Source organism: Falco naumanni, chromosome 15 (assembly GCF_017639655.2).
Source record: "Falco naumanni isolate bFalNau1 chromosome 15, bFalNau1.pat, whole genome shotgun sequence".
NCBI lineage: Eukaryota > Metazoa > Chordata > Aves > Falconiformes > Falconidae > Falco > Falco naumanni.
In genome coordinates, this window is record NC_054068.1 from 21,323,740 (window position 1) to 21,343,401 (window position 19,662).

The following is a 19,662-nucleotide window of genomic DNA, read 5'->3' on the forward strand; positions in this document are numbered from 1 at the left end:
GTCGCGCCGGAGGTGGCGGATCCAAGATGGCGCCGTGCGGACGTGTCCGGAGCCGCTGCCCGGGCCCGGCGTTCCTCTTGCTTCTGGCGCTGGCGGTGCGGCCGGCGGCGGGCGGCCCTCCTCCCGCCGCTCCCGCCGTTGCAGGTGGCCTGCCCTTACCGGGGCAGGCGGCGGGGCCGGGCGCGGCGGGCCCGCGAGGTCCCCGCGGCGGCGGCTCGGGCAGCGGGTGGAAGCTGTCGGAGGAGGCGGTGTGCCGGGAGGACGTGGTGCGGCTCTGCTCAAAGCACAGCTGGGCCAACAACCTCGCCGTCCTCGAGTGTCTGCAGGACGTCCGTGAGGTGAGGGCCGGGCGCCGCGCCGGGCCGGGCCTACCCGTGGCGGCGAACAAAGAGCGGGGCTCCGCGCCGCCTGCGCCCCCCGGCCCCGCCGTCGCTCCAGGCTGAGCCAGCCTGGCCCGCGGCTCGTTGTTTACCTCAGGATTTTGGTTGTAAAGAGCGGGGGTTGTGTGCAGGCCGCCGCCGGCCGCACTTCCCGCGCTGCGGAGCTTCGTGTGAGGGGGCCGGGCCGGGGAGCTGCCGGCGGGGCTGGGGGCAGGGGCGCCGGGAGGGGGCCGCTCTCCTGCCGGCTCCTCTCGGTTCGCCCGCGGGGCTCGGCGCTGCCAGCGGCTCCTGGTGGGGGAGCGCGGCGAGGGGCGGCTTGCTTATGCCTTTGGTGCATCGCAGGGCTGCTCCTTTCCGAGGGCTGGGGAGGTCCCGCCCGCGCAGCGCGGAGGAGAGTCGCCTTGCTGGTAGCAGCTGGGACCTGAGGAAATTTATTTTTTTTCGGGGTTCGGCTTCCCACCCTCGCGTTAGAGCTCGGCGGCAGAGACGCTGTGTTTCCAGTGCTTGCTTGTGCGTCTATGAAATTAGATGTACGGTCCTTAGACCTGGCTTGGTTTATGCGGGGAGGTTGGCTGGGCAACCTGTGTCGTTCCCAAATAATTTGTCATGAGTGGTTTCATCCTAGCTCAAGAAAACATCCTGAGTTGCCACCCCAGTCTTTTCTAGCCCCATCTTTTCATTCATTCCGTTGTAGCTTTTGCTCACTTTGAAGAAGCCTTTGGGGGAAGTGTCTTTGGTGAGCTGTTCTGGCGTTGAAGTCTGTTTAGTTCTTGGCTTCTCTGCTACGAAGTTCAGGAATGTCAGGCTGGGTCAGTTTTAATGGTGTTTTATCAAGTGGAAATGCAGTCAGGAAAAAACTGTGCTCGTTTCTCATCCATTAGTGCAGAGACAGCAGATGGCAGTGACTTAATGGTTACTCTCATCCAGGGGAGTCTTGAACCAATAAGTGTCAGTGATTACTTCCTGGCTTAAAATACAAAAATTATTTAGGTTTTAATCTAACTTTACGTTTTAATTTTGGGCAGATAGTTTAGTAAGACGCTCATGGTAGATGTTTTAAATTAAGAGTCCTGATGCAACATCTATTGCAGTTATGAAGTGCTCTCTCTGATATGCTCTGATACTTGCTGTGTGAATAACTTGGCCCTTGGTTTCTTCAGCCTGTCTGGGACCTTTTGGACCCCCGGTTAGGGAGAAACCCTCTCCGAGGGGGTCTCAGAAGCTGTGCTTATAGGCGGTGGTTCACAAACTATCAGCCTGCCAAAAAGGCAAGCTCTTGTTCCTTTCTTTCCAGTTGTGTGGCCCCTCCCTTCTCTTTTCACAGTTCCAGTTCTTACTGGTTTTCTGCCATTTTAGCGAGGTGGGCCTTTTGTATCGGCTTTCTGCTGGAATAGTTCTGTCATGTTACCCAATTAAACACAGAGTGGGGTAAGTAGAGGGGTGTGCAGGGAGAAGCCAAAGATGAGGGGACACTTTGCATCGTGCTTCATTTTCAGCAAGTACAAGCTCATGTTGGTTCTGCATCTCTCATGAGAGCTCCACTGTCTTTTGCATGTTATGTCTTGCTTGTGGTTTTCCTTTTACCCTTTCAAAGCCTGCCTCGATGTCAGTAGTTTGCTGGCTGTTAGTCTTGTCTAGCTGTAATGCTGTCTGATATCCAGTGCTGAAGATGAATCTTTTACTGGGGTGACATCCTGGGCATCGATAGGACATCTCAGGGTTGTTTTGGATTGAGTTTTCTCTCCTAAGGTGCCAGCCTGTAAAGAGCACTGTCAGCTGGTCTCAGACTCAACAGTTCTGCCATAACGCAGATGTGATGGGCTGTATCCTGATGTAAAAATGACTTCTTGGAGTGCTGCTCTGAGAAATTAATTAAAATAACTGGCTTCTGCATATCACTACTGTTCAATTCTTAATCTTTAGACTCTGTGTAAAAGTCCTGTGTTGTAAACATTGGGTGTCACATGGGGTGATGGAAAGCAGGGTCAGATGTCTCAGATGTTTCCTTTGCATTGGAGGTGGCAGCAGAGGAAAGCAGTGACATGCTAGCTGTTACTGTTGTTGATACAACTTTTAATTTTGACTCTAGAGCATCTCACAGCTTGTTTGGACAATACCAGAAAAGTGATAATTACATTTAAAATGGGTAGAGAAGTAGTCTAAGTCATACAAGTCCATTTTAAAAAGTCAGGCTACAGTAAATGGAAGATTTGGGGGAGTTGCTGTATGTGTGATAACATCAGAGAGGATGGTATTTGGGCACTGCTTCATTGCAAGTAGCAGTTAGGATTTTTAGATGCAGTTAGGCTGCAGAAGCAGCCTTTTTTCCATAGGTGTTTAAGATGATCTACTTTTCTCATAAGAAATGTTCCTCTAAAGGAGAGAAACTTTCACTTTGGAACTGGGAGCATTCCTGTTAAGATTATCTCTTGATTTTTCTTCTTAGTGTGATATGGTAAAGCTAGGAGACTTGAATTTGAATAATCAGGGGAAGCAACTACTTGAAACCTTCCTTTTGAGTCCCTAGAGAAAATATGTGCTTGTTTTGTTAGCCAGTGAGAATGCCATTACATTATTTCTGTTCGTATTGATATCTTTAAAGTCAATCCTCTCTTGCTTTTGCTGGGTAGTTCTGAATCTAAAGAAACAGGAGTGCTGAGCCTGTGACTGATTCAGGAACCTAGCTTGTAGGGTGAATGTTGAAAGAAGCAATTTAACACACACGTTCAGTAAAGAATAGTTTGAAACAAAAGAAAACAGTGAAGGGGGCGGGAACTCAAAACAACCCACAACCTCAAATCATATTTTTTTAAGTTTTGGTTTTGAGAGGTTACGTTTAGACTGTCAGTTCAAAGTATTATCGAGACAGATATTTAAGCATTGTGTATTTTCAGAATTCTTTAAGCGAATTGGACCTCCCCAACTGATAACAAATACCACTGAATTTCCACCAAGTCAATGAAATGCTGAGTTGTAGTGCAGAGTCTGCTTTTGCAGGTGCAGAAATCTTCTGTATTTCAGGTTGTTCAACTGTTTGAAAGATAGAAATCAAGGGACACAGTCATGCTTTTCCGCTTTCCTTTTGTAGTAGAAAAGAAGCGTCCTTCCCAAATTGGAGGAGGTAGTGGTCAGAGCTAGTCAGCTTGAACATCTTTGACTATAATCAGAAAATAGAATCAAACATGTGTTTTGGTGCATTTTCCAAATGAACTAATTTCCTTCTGGTTAAAATTATTTGTACACTGGATACATTACTGTTCTGAGTCACCTAAATTTTGTCATCAATGTTTTAATTGTTATCCAAATAACTTTATGCCAAGATACAGAGTAGAATGGAGTGGTGTATACTTCCGTTTTTAAAAAACGTGTTTTAAAGTGCTTTTTCTGAAACTGTTCTGGTTGCTAGCCTTGTTTCTAGAGAAGCTTCAGAGCTTGTATTGCACTCAACATAGACTGCAGCCTTTAAACCCTTTTTTATGGGCTGCCTATTAAACTAATTTACATGGTGATTATAGTATAAACACATGAAATATTAATATATTTGCTAGGTAAAAATTTTTGCATGATTAATGATGATTTGCATTTAGAGCATGACTAAGTTGTTGAGTTTGAGGTAGGAAACATTAGCAGGTATGAAAATATCTTAACCAATGTAGCTCTTTTATCTAGCTTATTAGCGGAGCATAATGTTCCTGTTAAAACATGCCTTAGATGTGATTAATCAGTGAATTGACTTGGTGTCGTAATTGTTGAGCTTTACTTGCGTTGCACTTGTAAAGATTATGTAATATTTAAAGCATTGAACCCATCTATATTACACTAACACATTATAGGCCAAATAATTGTTCTAAGATGAAATGATCGTGGTTAAGTCAGGATTAGAGGTCAGTGTTCTGGCTTCCTGCTACTTTCTTCTTTCTGAATGGCTGTTTCTTTGGTAGCACCTTTATGGCAGCGATGGTATAACTGAGCCTGAAGGCTCTGTTTTTTGGACAAAATAAGGCACTCTTAACGTTGAGGGTTGGGTTAAGAACAAAACAAGTTAATCTTAAAGCTCTTTATTGTAAGAATAGTATTTTTTGTGTTACTTCAGATACATAGTTGGTGTAAACGGCTAGAAAATTCGTTTGATGTGACTTACAGACTAGGAAGTGTGTCCCATTTGATGGGTTGTCAACTAGCATGTTTCTTCTGTATAAATGTTTTATTCCTCACTGCGTATGCACCTGAGCTCCTAAAGTGGTCTGATAAAATAGTGCCAGTGAAATTACCTCAGTTTAAAATTATAGATGGAAAAGAGAAACTGGATGGTAGCACATGCTTGGAGTCTTCATCTCTTTTGGTAATACTGTAGTTGTAGGAAAACTCGGGTGTGCTCTGTCTCTGTGCTTGTTCTGCAGTTATTCTACTTTCTTGGTAAACGGATTGCAAATGTGAAGGCTTCCATGAAGCTTTTTGGTTGCATTGAAATGGATGTGTGGTCTGTCACAGTAGCTCAGTTTAATTTTATTTCTGTAATTTATTGAGGTGAAGGGTGAGGGGTTTGTTTTGACTCAAAATGCAACATTGTCTCATATTTAAGCATGTATTCATGTTATTTCCGTCTCTCACAGCTTTCCCATGCACAAGCTGTCATTTAAAGTACCTTTTTTGAGATGTCTGGGCTGTGGCAGCAAATGACTGTTTACCTGTCCAGAGCTGTCAGTAATTGAGGGCTGTGGATTAAACATAGCACAGGGGTGGGCTAGTTTTTAGGAAATGCAAATAGTGAAAAACTGTTCACTGAGCTGGATATCTCCTTCCGTACATGCAGGTTTTTTTTATCTCACAAAACCTCCAGGCGTTCTCCCTGGCTTTCAGGTAAACTGGTTTGAGTGGGAACTGCCCGTTTCTCAGGGTGGTAAATACATAGCTGTGGGATGGAAGCTGTTCTGGTTTTCTGATCATTACTATTGCAAAGGAGTAGGCAGTTAGTATTCCGGTGATGCTCTTACAGTGCCTACAGCATTATCATCTGGTTCAGATATCGACACACAAAGAGATGTTTTTTTCAAAGGCGATGATCAGAAACCTGGGAAATGTACCTTAAGCTTTGCCAAGGGCTTTGCTTACTTTCTCCCTTTTTTCTAAGGGATATTGACCTGGTGATGATTCAAAGCCACCTGAACAGGGCACAGAAATTTAAAGAAAAAAAAAATATCTTACCCATAGTTGGAAGTTGAGCTAACAAAGTAAAAATGTGTTGCAATTTTAAGCGATTGACTTCATTGGGGTGTAACTGGATGCTGTCTAAGTTGAAGCCTGTGCATCTGTTTTAGAAGTTTCCAGATATCACTCGTGTCTCAAACTGAATTTAATGGAGAATTTACAGTGGTTTGTGGCAGATGCATATTAATTGGAATGGTCGAGACTGGTCCCTCCTGCCTCTAAAATTCATAAAATAGAAGATAAATCTATCAAAGTCAATGGAAGGGAATGGTTGGATCTAGGAGGAAGGGATTTAGATAATTAAGTTCTGAAAAAAAACCCATATGAGCAGCAACAAAAGAAAATGATGGAGACAAGGCTGGAACACTCTCTGAAGCTTTTTCTCCTGAGGCTTGGTTTCTTAACTGTGAATAGCCATATTTTTCTTCTGAAGTTATTGTTTTTCCTTGTGTTCAGATAGGGTAAGCTCAATTTCCTCCTGGCTTTTGTAGCTAAGTCTTAAAGTAAATTTCTAAATATACTTTAAAAGTCCGATTTGTGTTGGCATCAGCCTTTGGCTGAATCTCAGGTTGTAACAGTATTTAAAAGTACCTCTTTCATCTTACTAGAGCCACATGTGAGCTTACTTAGAGGGTGGGATGGTCTCCCTCCTGCTAGATCCTGGACTTAATGTCTTGTGAACAGAGCATTAAGCACAGGTTCTGAGTTCTCCCTATTCTTAGCAATCTTAACAGTTGTTGCATTTCTTACCTGAGAGTTATTTTTGGGGGGGTGGGTTTGGTTGTGTGTTTTTTTTTTTATAGTTTTGTGCTGGTTTTGGCAGGCTGATGCTTGCAGTAGCTGGTTATGCATCAGTTTGGCCTGGGATGCCTGGCTTAATAAAAGGGATTATCTTATAAGTCTGCTTCCTCTAGTGAGCTGGCACTGCTGGCCTGCTGCAGCTCTGAATGCCGAGGAGAAAAGGAACGGAAATACAAGGGGAGAGAAGTGAAGTTTGACGTAGGCTGTACAGTCTGAGTTTGGCTCAGGATGAACTGAGAAAGCTGCGTTATGCAGAGGTCTGGTTATGGGGAGGTGATTTCCTGAGCCAAATAGCTGAATGTATTGAAAAGCACAGACTCAGTCTGTTGTGCCAGTAGACAGGCACAGCTAGGTTGTGTTTTCCCACGCTTGCATCCTCTCCTCCCTCATACTGGAGGAAGGGAGGGCTCTCTAGCTCAGGTGCTGCTTTGGGTTGTCACAGTTGGAATGGAATGATTTGACGAGAGATTATTCTAGGCAAATTATGTGCTGTCTTTATTTTCTAGTATAGAGATAATGTCTAGATGTTCTTTACAGTGTAGCTTTTCTGCATGCAAGCACCACTTTCTCAGTGGACTTCATTTGTTGTGGTCTTTGGAAAACATACTCTTGCTTTTGAAAATCTTTGCAGTTATTCTTCCTAATAATAAACCCCAAACAATTGGATGAATAAAAGGTCTAGGTAGTCGCCTTTCTATTTTAAATCTTGCTTCAGAATAATTTTTTGCATCTTCTCACTAGTTCTAAAGTCTGTGAAGTTGGTTGCTATGGCACTAAAAAAATTTCGGTTCTATTAGCTGATGTTTTTTTTGTCATCATGGGATACTTTCATTGTCTGGATGTCCAGTTTATCAGTATCATAGAAGTGTGTTAGGTGAGGAGCAGAGATGCTTCCTTTCTTAGGTACCAGCTTGTAGCATAATTGCGGCCTGTCTTCATCAAGGCAGTAGATGAAAACCCGTACTGTTCTATGCCTGACCAGAGGTGGCATTCATAAAATGGGTGTCCTGGCACACTGGTGTCTGAAAGTCTGTAGCTCTGAGCTGAGGAATTTCCTTCTACTAGTTAGAGGGGTGTCTGTTTTCCCCACACTGTCTTTTTGGGGTTGTAGCACCGGAGTTGATTATTTTTTTCCCTTTGGATAAGTGTATCTTGTAGCTCTTACAGCTTTGTGAGCTTAGATTTCATGTGTTTGCGTTGGTGCATTACTTGGTTGTGATGTCTAAAGATTTTGCCTCAACTCAGACTGTACATTTGATGTTTTTATTATTGTCAGTGCTGTGGCTTAAGGCTAATGGTATGCTTCTAGTATCTCTTTTGCCAGGTAGCAACATAGGAATAAATGAACATTAATCATGCAGGACAGGAATGCTTATTTGCTCCATTTGTTATTATTTGCATCTTTGCCTGAAACAATGCATAAGAACTGCTGAAGTGACAAAAAAACAGCGCTTAATGTAATAAGTATTCATGGTTTCTCTAAATGTCTGAAGTATTTTACTGTTTTGCAGTTAGTGGTAGAAGTTCTTCTGTAAAAAAACTTCTTGTAGTTTGCTTACTTGCTTCTCAGGAGTTCTGAGCCTCTTCTAGAGAACGCAGCTAGTAATGATGATATAATTAAGTACTTACATGTAACAGGGTAGGTTAATAACAAATAGCTATTACAGCCCTGCTATGCAAAACCATTCGGGCAAGTGTGCTGTCTTTTGTTTAAAAAATAAAGCCTAGCTTATTCTGGTGGCACATTGGCTCTCTAGATCTCTTAATAGGAGGCTCCCTAACCTTTATCATGCTCAGTAGTTTGCTAATTGAGACTTTCTAGACTGCCCTGTTACTGCAGGGTAGAATACTTTCCACCAAGTGAACTGCAAAACAAACGCAGCAGAGCATGCATTCTTATAAGTGCTGAAGTAATTGCCCTACAAAAAGTTTTGATAGAATTAAAAAAAATATAAATATCCAAACCTGTGTGGCGTGTAGACTTTCTGTAACAGTGCAGGCTTGATTTGAGCTGAGTCAACTTTTGTTATACTCTTCTCAGCTGAGTTGAAATACAATCTGGAAGAAGCTTACAGTAAGCTCTTTCATTATGAAATTGGTTTTTTCTTATTATTTTTTTTATTATGTCAGTTTCTCTGTGGCCTATCTACATATGTCATAAAATCAGAAAAACTAACCACTTCCAAGTAAAATCACTGCAACACTGTAGCTGTGAACAATTCATGTTGTAAATTAAGAGACTGCAATTCTTTAGCCGTGTTCATGGAGATTTAAACAAATCAATATTAATGTGATCCTCTTATATTAGAATTTAGACAGACAAGTCAAAATCTGATCTCCATTGATACAAGGTCCTGAGTAAATGCAGGTCCAGAGAACTGTTGACCATGAACTTTTTTTGGCAAGTGTTTTACATAGCTATTCACATGTGACATTATGTTGACCCTGCTGCTTTTTTTGGTTGTTACTTTTGAACTGATGCTGCCAGCACTGTATTTTTGGTGCGTCAGTATTTGAGGCAGGAGGTGCAGGGTCTCTACTGTGACACAGCTATTCAAATTCATGATGACATCTCTCTTATCTTACTGGAGTCTATAGAGTTGACTCTGTGGAAGCAATGAGTATGCTAATGTAGTCTTTCTTGCTGCCAGTCTTCAGACCAAAGGTTTAGCCTGCTTTTCAGTAATGTACATACGTTGCAGCTAGCATTATTAAAGAAGTGTGGAAAAGTCTTTGAGTTGTGTGTTATTGTTGGCAACCGGAACTGCATTCTTAATGAGTAGTGTAGAACAACATACAGGAAAATCTTTTTAGTCAGCATGGAACTGGAGAAACTCTGTATGCTGTAAAGTGGTTTCAGTGCGAGATTTCTTATGGCAAACTTAATGATCTATTTTTTTCTGCTTAAAACAGTGAGGTGAACTTTCTCCAGCTGTCTGCTTCTTAGGCAAGGATTCAGCAGGATAACAGGTCAGTGCTTGCTAGAGGGAAGTACAGGTTAGAAAATACTTAACAGCAGTTGCTCTGGAAAACACAGCTGTTTGAGTCACCATCTGCAACAGGAGTCAAAGATCTTGTGAATGTGTAACTCTGCTTGCTTTTTTAACTGAAGGCTTCCAGGCAGTGATCAGCAGCCATCATCACTTATTTTGTTTCTGATCAGTCCTATGAAGCACCGTTATTTTTTAAAGCCAATAAAGAAAAAAATGAAACACTAGTTCATAGTGTAAGCCTTCCCTGAGTTGTTTTTTTTTAAACTGAGTGTTGGAATGGGACTCCTGTGGCGAATGCATGTTCTGTCTCTAGCAATCCCAATGGTAACAGCAGCACCTGGGAAGCTGTTGGTAGGTACTAGGGAACATACTTTTCCCTCAACTGATTCACAGCTCTAAAGGTGTGTACTCATTCTAATGTTATTGCTAACTCTTAATTAAATGTATATGTGCAAAATACTAGTTGTAGGGGGAATGTGATTCTGCACTTACCTCACTGAACACAAACAGAACTTTACTGTGTTTCATATTTTTGCTCCATGACCTTTTACCTGTGCTTTAGCAGGCACGGAACACACAGTGAACCATCACTTATAATACTTGTCTCTGACTACAGAAATAGTAGCAGTTTATAGGGTAGACTTTCCTGGTGTAATGCAGAATTTGTTCTAGCTCAGGTACTCAGCAGCGTAGCTTGAGCTTGTCCACATTAAACCCGTTTCCCATGCTCTGAGGCTGTGTTGGCTTCCTTTTTGTGAGCACCTCACAGGTAAGACCTGCACAAAGGGGAAAAGCTTACAAGCCGCAAACTACAGGGTTTTTTGCTTCCCTCCCCTCCTGCTCCTCCAGGCATTTGTGAACTCTTCCAGAGGCCTGTTGTATAAAACCATAGTCTAAACTTGTTCTGCTAGGGAGAGTGCTAATGGAATTTAAATTCTTTTCTTTGTATGTCAATACTTCCCAAAGTAATTTCCCCAAATACTGTCCTCCCTCAAGACTTTCCAGTGAAATCTATCATAACTTTGTGATGCCCTCAGAGATTATTTAATAAATGTTGTTTTCTAATGTCTATTTTACTCACTAGCATTCACAGTACGTTAAACTTAGAGCACTTGCAAAAGGCATTTCCTAGAAACTTTCTAAGAATACTGGAGAACTCAGGTAGGCTGCGTGGTGTGGAGTGCAGCTGGGAGGAGTATTGAACTTGGATGTCTTTGTTGTGTAACTAAAAGAGGATGTGAGAATCAGTGCTCCAGTCACTTTATCTGCTGGTTGGTTGCCCACCACAGCTGTGTTAGCCAGTGTGTTGGCCAAAGTGGCTTTGGGCAAATGGAAATGGGCAAAAACCTTCCTGTGGTTCAGAGTTGTACATCGTGAATAGCTTCAAATAACATGGCAGCGTATTGTTGCCATCTTAAAGTGATCTTTTGTCTGTTGGGAGATGGAGTTTGATCTCTGACTGTAATAATTTCTGCATTACTTAATGGGATCACTACTTTGGTATTGGGATCCTGTTTAGGAGATCAAAGGTTTGGCTTAAAAAAAAATAAAAGTCCCTCTGTGAAGGTAGCAGAGTAGCTTATTGACTGTTAAACCTAAGAAGGCTGGAGAACCCCTGTAGTTCTTTGAAACTTTGTCTCAAGTTTTAAGGCAGAGTGTTATTTCATATACCTTGATTGTTCTGTTCTTAAACTGGGCCAGAAGAGTCTTTGCAAATTGAACTTTTGTTCTCAGGAACCATTAAAATAAACTGATATCAGACTGGCTGATACTACAGTTTGCTACCTGGGGAGCCATGTTGCTGGAAGTACTTCTGAACAGCCCTTTTGGGGTTTGGCGTGGTCGTCTTTTAAGTTCTTTGTTTGTACGTTGCACACTTTTTGTAGCATTACAATAAAATGAATCGAGGTCATCTTTGAAAGGTATCTAAACTAATGCCTCAGCTGTCAAAAGAGTGCATGTGAGTAAAATTTGGGCAGTTTGAGTACGGTGCTGTTTGCTGCCATATTTATGGAGCTCACTGTTTTGTTTTGCCCTCTGTAATAAGTTCATCCATTTGGGTGCTATCCCTTGGTAGCACTATTTCAAACCTGAATCCAGGACTTCAGCAGTGAGCTTCCTTCTGTGTACACTCGTGAATCTGAAACCATGCATGTGGGTGAGCCGTGTGGGTTGTCAGTAGATGAGCATCTTGTAGGAAGAGATTGGGGAAGATGGAGAATTAAACCAGTGCAGCTACCTTCCCAGTCATGAAGCTACCTGGAAATGAAGGACAACAGTGTCAAGGTTATTCTCCTCTCTGCTTCTAGAAGCTGATGTGCAGAAGCTGAGGATCCAGTCTCGGGCGGGCAGTGCTTTTTGCCCTTGTTTCCAAACAGATGGGGCTCTTACTTCTCATGGTATGCTAGAGCAGTGCTTGCGTTAGGCACCTGGGCTTGTAGCCATCATGAATAGTCAAGGTGGACACTCTTGTTGGTGATCTGTTTTTAACATGGAATTTTTCGTATCCCTTATTATTCAAATGTCAAACCAAAGCTATGCTAGCCAAATCATGTTAATTCAGTCTTTCGAGGGCAAGGTACAGGAACTGTTGTAGTTTGTTCTTGTGTTGAAAGTCCCTATTTTCCTAGAAATAGATTGTAATATTCCATGATACTGATAAATTCACAGAATTGACCTAATGACAGTGAATACAGTAGCTGAAAAGAATGATTGATTTCATAGAGAAGCAAGTAATAGGTTTCAGTTACAATCTTGGATTACATGGCATATTGCAGGGATTTTGACCATGGAAATATTTATTTTGAAGTTGCTATGTTTTTGATTGGATATGGTAGCAGCAGAAAGTTGCTGCCTTTCCCTGGAAGAGGTAAGTGATCAGATAAATCTTCCAGAACAACAGTGACTTGGAAAGGATAGAAATCCTTTCTGTCCTGCTGTTCCAGGTAGCAGTAGCTCTTAGTGGCCACCTTACTAAAGCACATCTTGCATCTCGTTCTGAGGACTACTGTGGCCCTGGGGCAAGGGAGAGAAGAACTTATTCCACATCGGTTGCCATTCCTGTAGTTACTCCCATGGATATGCTCTTAATTTGCAGCCTTGTCTGTTTTTTGTTTTTCTAGGTTTTTCACATTTGTTTTTTCCCGGGTCTGGCTGTCCAAGCTGAAAAAGGTACTGTAAATCTGATAGATGTCCTGTAAATCTGACAGGTATCTGAGGTTGATGACATCTTGGGCTGGACCTGGATGAGAACCTGTGTTATGATCCTGTGTCACTTTGGGAGCTGCTGTTTAAAATAACTCTGCTTTGGTTTCCTCAGTTACAGTACTTGGCAACAGTAGAATAGCATACAGGCTGAAAGCGTGGGCAAAACAGCAAGTCTGTCTCGGTGCTGTGAATGGAGGTGAGGGTTTGTTTTGTGGTAGGTGTTTTTTTTTCTTTTCAGTGTTAACTGTTCCATAACAGTTGAGCTTTGCCTGTATAATGTTGGGAATGAGCAGCATCTCTTAATGGTGGGCAAATTGTGTTTGGTTTTTTTTAAATCAGTCTCTCACCTGAATGAGATGTAGCTATGTTTGTTCTTCCTTAAAAAAAAACAAAACCCAGCACCAAAAAACTAACAGCCTCCCCCCCAAATGAACACACATAACATCTACCGGCAGTACTTGTTGTATCAAAAGGTAACGGTGCACTGGGTGTAGATCTGAGTTACTTGGTGTTTCACATCCTTTCTTACTATTGTTAGCTCTAATCCATGGGAAGTGCTTTGTGAAAAATATGGAAGTGTTTTTTTTTCCTGTGGCCTCTTAGAGCCTTCAAAACATTGTGTGGCATTGAAATGTTGCTTCGTCCTTCTTCTGGAGCAAATCTGCAACTTTTAGTCCAAAAGGAGTTCTAGGACTGAGACCAGCAATATGCTATTTCTGTATCGGTATGCCTGAGGCTGTCATCAGAGAGAAGTGTGATGTGGTGTAGGATATTACTGTCCCAAAGAGCTTATTTGTTCTTAGACTTGATACTCATTTACCTGGTAAATATTTGGGATTTGACTGCCGTAGGCGTTCATCCTTCAGGAAAACTGGAGCTCCTTTTAATGCAACAGAGACCCTGGGAGTGGCTGTGGAGGAGGGAAGGGCCACAGGCAGCTTGTCCTCATATTTAGCAAGACACATAGTCTAGAAAGTTTCTCACGTGTTCATGAAGTCGCATGTAATCTGCAACAATCTGTGGATGTGCTTCTGAATGCAAGAGCCTGTAGTATGCGTGATGAATGCTGCTCCTGACTTTGGGAATATTGCAGCACTCCGTCTTACCCTTGGCTCTAAGACTGGGGATGCAGTTGGTAGTTTTATCAGTGAAACTTGGCTCGCTGTTGAGAAGAAATCGCTCATTGAGGAAAACAACAGATAAAAGTTATCAAAATAACCCTTGCTCCCTGGAGAGCTGCTGGTGGAGCCGAGGGGGAGGCCCATCAGTCACACTTGCATTTGAATAACAAGATGTAACATAATACAAAACATCTAGGATGAAGGGAGCAGGGGGACTACACTTCCAGCCCTCAGGCTTGCTTTGTGATCAGTTTGGTGTCTTGGTAGGGTGTGTGGGAGTTAATTTTATATTTAAGTTTAATAGTTTTAAATCTTGGCATGTCGGGCTTGAAGCTTAAATAAACTGAGTGCAGAACTAAAATGATGCATGTCTTTAACTTGGATGTCGCTGTCGTTGAGTACTTGTTACCGATGTGATCGGGGCCTAATTTTTTTGAAGGCATTTGAATTTTTATGAAATGTTTTAGTGAACCCAAGATGAGATTTTTGGTTTTTCTTAGCTGTTTAAGAAATTATAAGTGATCTGATATTTCCCTTTTTTTTAAAAAAAAAAAAGGACTCTCCAGTTTATTTCGTTTAGACTGACAGTTTACTTGGTGTTGAGGTATCCACGTCCTGCATGGTGACTTTAGTGGCTGTTTCAAATAGTTTATGCTGTAAATCTGGGGCAGTCCTCTAGCAGATAGGAGTGGCGGTGGCTCTGTCTGTGGAATGGCATGAAAGGAGCATGTTGGCCCAATCTGACCAACTAGTGAGGTGTGCAGCAGGTGGGGAATGTATGCTAGAGATGTGTTAAGAGTTACAGCTAAATTGCTGTGTGAGGATTTGGGCTTTCCCTGTTCCCGTAAGGGGAAACAGATTTAGCTTGGATTTCTTTATCAACGGTCTGCTGTTTATGGAGAAAGTTGGTCTGTCTGGTCACTCATTCAGGAATGTTCTGACATAGCAGTTTCCGGGCAAGGTGGTCAGCCCTTCTCCCAGGAGGGATTGCTCTGGACAGCACAGCATGTGTGCAGTGTAGTTTTCAAGTACTAGATGCAGCTCTTGCACCCTAAGATACTACTGCAATTGGCTTTGCCTCATTTGTTTTCAAGCTGTTTGGTTACAGAGCTTTTCTCTGTTTTAATGCCCTTTTTTTGAAGAAAGGGTTGTCACCGGGATGTAATTTGGCTGGTTTGGGGGCTGACAGGATAGTATGCGTTTCAACTGATAGAAAATTTAGTTTGTCCTCTAACGCTGCACACCAAGGCATTCAGTAATGGCAGTAATAGTACGGGCTAATTATATTTTAGGCTTTTCCTTTCTGAACCAGGCATTTTATTTATTGTGTGTCAGGGGAAAATGATTGAAAGGTTCTAATGAACTTTTCCTGGAGGTTCTTTGTGCTTTTACAAATGCCTTGTTTGTAAGGTCAGCGTTCCCTGGAGGTTTTGCCTCAGCCAACCCCTGATATCTAGCTCTTGTCCCACTTTTTATGCTGGTTTTGTACAGAGTACTTCAACAGAGAGCATTTTCTGAAAATCCCATGTCACACTTTATTCTGTCATGCTTTGTGATATTTCTGGGTAGAGTTTTTGGGAGAGGCTGGAGTGGAATGGCTTGCTGGCTGGGTAGGTCTGCTTCAGGTGCTCAGCACTCTGGTTAAGAATCTCAGCGCTGATGGCATAGAGAAAGATGCTCAAAAAAGAGCGTGTTAGCATGAACATCCATACATAAGGAGGTACAACAGTGGCATGATCTTGTGACTATACACTGCATATTCTGTGCTAGATGTTAACGTAAATCGCAGCAATAGGTGTAATAGCTGGAAGTCTAGGCAACTGATGATGTAAACACTGATTTGACTCACAGAAACTTGTTATTCCCTTTAATTTGCTTCTAACAGTTGTCTGCATCACTGCTAAAGGCTGCTGCTCCTGTGGCCAGGTTGGCTGAACAAAACACACGGCAGTTCTTGTACAGGGAAAACAGGAGCTGGTTTCAGAGTGTTTGGCTGCTCGTGGCAGTGCTTAGGAGAGGCTTTGTGTTTCAGAGGTCCCTGCTCCAGATACGCTTATCCCTGGAGAGACCTGGACAGTGTCAGCTCATCCAGGTAAAACCTTGGTGGCTGAAGGTGCAAGTCAAGACTCTTTGGAGGAGCTTGATACTAAAGTCAGGAGGAGAAAATATTTCTGTTCCATGCAATAGCAATAGGGCAAGGACTTAGCAAAGCCTTGATGGGAAAAGATATCCATATTATGGGAGACTGGTCTTAAGGGGGTTAAAATTTTGCACCTGTGGCACATGGCTGTGTAAATGAATTCAGATTAGATATCTAGGGAGGCTAATGGAAGCATGTTTTAATGAACCCTGGGTAATTACTCTATTAAGTTCTTGATCAATACCCAGGAGACCTCAAACTGCTTGCAGATTGTTTTTTAAAAAACCCTGCTCTCTCTATATATTTTAAATCTTCTGCATATAATCAAAACAACTGGAGGCGCTTAGTTTGTAGAGTTCTGGTTCACCAGGGCTTTGTATATTGGGAGGCTGTCTGTAAATTAAAGCTGAAGACTTAAGCACTTCCAAAAGTATTAATTGTGATTTCTTAATGGGAAGTGCAGATGAATAAACGGGCTTGAGAGAGCAGATAGTGGAAGAGAACATGAGTGTTTTTAATAATCTTTGCTATAAGTGTATTGAAATTTGTGGGATGATTAGTTGAGTTGCTTTAATGTGGTCTGGTTTTTGCTTTAGGGTTGGAACCCATTTCATATGCTGGTGTAGACCAAACAAAGACAGATGTATGTGGTTTTCTAAAAGAGGAAAGAGTTCTTGTAAGTGCTTGTTGGTGTATGTATGTTCTTAAACCGACCTATATAAGAACCACCTCTTGCGTTACCTCGGAAACTTGTTTTTCTTCAGAAGATTGTGTATGAATTTCAGACTCAATATTAAATGAAAATGGCAGGCAGTCTTACCCTTAAGGGATAAAGTACTGTCTTTAAATTGGCTCATATTAAGGAAGTTGAATATGTTTAGTCTTTTCTGATTGAGCTAATTAGGAAAACTATTGCATGTTCATAGTTAATACATCACTGTATGTGTGTGCAAATGGGTAATGAGCGCATAACTGGGATTAGGAAAGGTAACCCTGCAGCAAACAGCCTGGGACAGGTCTCTGAGTTTTGTTTTGCGAATTCTTTGCAGTATTCGGCAAGAAATGCCAAGGCTGTCGGACAGATGGCTTTTATTCTTGTGTGTATTCAATCCATTGCAGCTTCTGGTCTAGTTGGTAGCAGCACTGATTGTATCAATGGGAAAGCATCTGTGCAGCCTGTTTTGACTTGCATAGTGAGGGAATGGCTATGCACAGGAAGGGTTTGGGCAGCAGTTTGGTCATGAATTAATGCTGTACTATTTGAAGGCTTGCCCTCTTCCTATACTTCAGTGGCAAAGGGGTATAAGAAGCAGCATGTGCCTCATAAAAAAAGAAAGTTAGGAGCCTAGTGGTCTCATTAAGGGAATCCCAAGTACAGCATTCTCTGTATAAATGAACATCAGGTGGTGCTAACTTAAAAACACCTACAAACTCCAAGTTGTAAGTCTTGCAGAGGATTATAAACCCTTGCTGACTCCCACTCAAATGATTGAGTGGTTAATGGGCCGACTGAACAGATCCTTTGCCCGGGAGCTTTTCAGAACTGAAACTGGCAGGCAGTTGAGGAGCCGGTTCCTGAGGTATGAGCAATCTGCTTAAAAGCTTTTTTATTAGAACCCAAAAATCTGTTTCCTTGGTAGAAGTCTTGAGAGGGATGTTGTCACTCACAGGCAGAGAAACCAGAGCCCAGCTGAGTCTTGAACTTTGTAAGAGAAAAACCCCTGGAGCAGGCAGTTGGCAAACAGGATTAAAAGATAACATGGAAATCATGGGACTTTGAGGCAGAATCTAGCTCTTCCCCACAGAAAACCTAACACACTCTTTTCATAAATTTGAGATGCTGCATCCTGGCTATCTGAAAGCAGCAGTTGTGTAGTATTGTGTTAGCATACTGTTTCCTTGAAGTTTTCAGAAAGATCATAAGATTGAAAAATAGCCAACAAACTTTGTTCTCCATGTTCCTTCAGAGATGAGTGGGAAAGTTGGAATTCTAAGCTTTTGTGTAATTGCAGAGTTCACTTTCAGGGTTCTCTTATCTTCCATTTAATGTTGCTTTTGTGTTTAACTCGTCTGCTTTGTTTCGTTGTTGATACAGCTTTTCTTTAAAAAAAGGAAAACATCCCTGTTATGTTATCAAGAGATTGTTCAAGCATGGCTAGAGATAACATTAACTAGCAAGTCAGTGCTGTGTGTGCTGAGATGATGGCTCGCATTCGGATACTAAAAATGACCTTAGGCAGTGATACGAAAAGACAGGGCTGGACAAGGGATATCGGCTGGGGTGAAACTTTTCATTCAGTGGTGGATATAAAAGGACAAGATCTAACCTTAACAGTGGGTCAGTGGAAGACAGCTTTTTTAATACACAGAAGTCAAACAAATAGTTCTTTGACAATTACTAGTCTTCAGCTATGTCCTGTATGAGCATGGAAAACACTGTTCTGGCTTGTGGCCTTTACTGAACAGCTTTGGTAAATGATTGTAATCACAGTGATTCTTTCCTGCTATCTTGTAGTTATTCTTTGGCAAGAAGGTGGGGATCAAATACGGATAGGGTTTCTTACTGCTGGGCTTACAGATATATATATATTTTTTTAATACCCTTTTCACCTAGGTTCTCCTGGCTATGCTAAAGGAAAAGACTGCTGAACGGCTGTGGATCATGTCAAAGCCTTCAAATATACTGGCAAATCTTTTGAGACTAGGCAAACGTTGTTTTACCGCGGTGAATTCCTAGTGCAGATCCCATGTACTGGCTGAAGGATTTTCTCCATGTGTAATTTGGTGTCTGCTTGGATTTCAGAAACCGTGCTGGTGAAAAATCATGTGTCTGTTTGATGCCTTCCTAAGAAGCAAGTAGAAAAGGCCATAGCCAACTTAGACTTCCTAGGAGCAAAAATGATGAGTTAAGACAGTACCTGTTTTCATCCTCCACTGCTTAACTTTCTGTAGTTACCTGGGTAATAACATAAATTGAATTGTAAGTTTTCCTCAACCTCTTAGTTGAAACAAAGGCATTTTTATTTTTTTAATGGGTCAGCTACTGGCAATTGTATTAATTGATGTAAGTAGTATTAAAGAGGCAATGTTGCGACGGAGGGAAGACACAGTCACTCAATATGAGTGATCAGCAGACTTCGTTTATTGTCCCTTACAGTCACCTTTTATGCCTTGTTATAATTAGCTCATACATATTACAAAAGTTAAGGTCATTATTGGTTAGTTGCCTAAATACCAAGCCCGCCCCTAGTTTCTCTTCTGTAGTTATCTGTTCCCACCTGCAACATTCTTTTCCCACCGAAATCTTCCTGTTGTTGTGTAACAAGAACAGCCAAAGACAGTGTATTTTTGCTTTACTTCAGATAAGATGAGAGCGATGTGCATTTTTGTCCAGCCAGCTGGACTATGTCTATGTGACCCTTTTCAGCTAGCCAGTTATCCACAAGGCAGCACAGGTGGTGGTCCACAGCTTGCTATATTGATGGTTGTGCTCAGAAGTCTGCTTATTTCTGTGTTAAGACTGGATGTCTGGATGTGTTGATGTATGCAGACTCCTTTGCAGGTTGTCTGCAAGTAGTTCAAAAGCTGTTGTTTCTTAAAAAAAAATCAAAGAGAACCTTGAAGCCAGCTGAGCTGATATAAAATCCTTTTCTTGATCTCACAGCAGCTTTACATTCTCCTGCAAGGATATCGTGGACCACATCTTAGGAGCTTTAGTTCCTTCAACTAGAATGTATCTATATGAAATGCTTTCTTGGCTGTTGCTGGTTTACGAGAAGCCTCCTGTGGCACAGCATGTTGCAGTGTGCTTA

At 42.0% G+C, this 19,662-nt stretch overlaps 1 protein-coding gene across 1 annotated transcript in view; it reads left to right on the forward strand.

Moving 5' to 3' along the window:
• GLG1 (golgi glycoprotein 1) overlaps positions 1-19,662 on the forward strand; it is an 82,589-nt gene continuing 62,927 nt past the window's right edge. Inside the window, exon 1 of the mRNA XM_040615049.1 lies at positions 1-338. Within this exon, the coding sequence (XP_040470983.1) occupies positions 27-338 (312 nt within the window). The 5' untranslated portion in view covers positions 1-26. The remainder of the gene's footprint in view (positions 339-19,662) is intronic.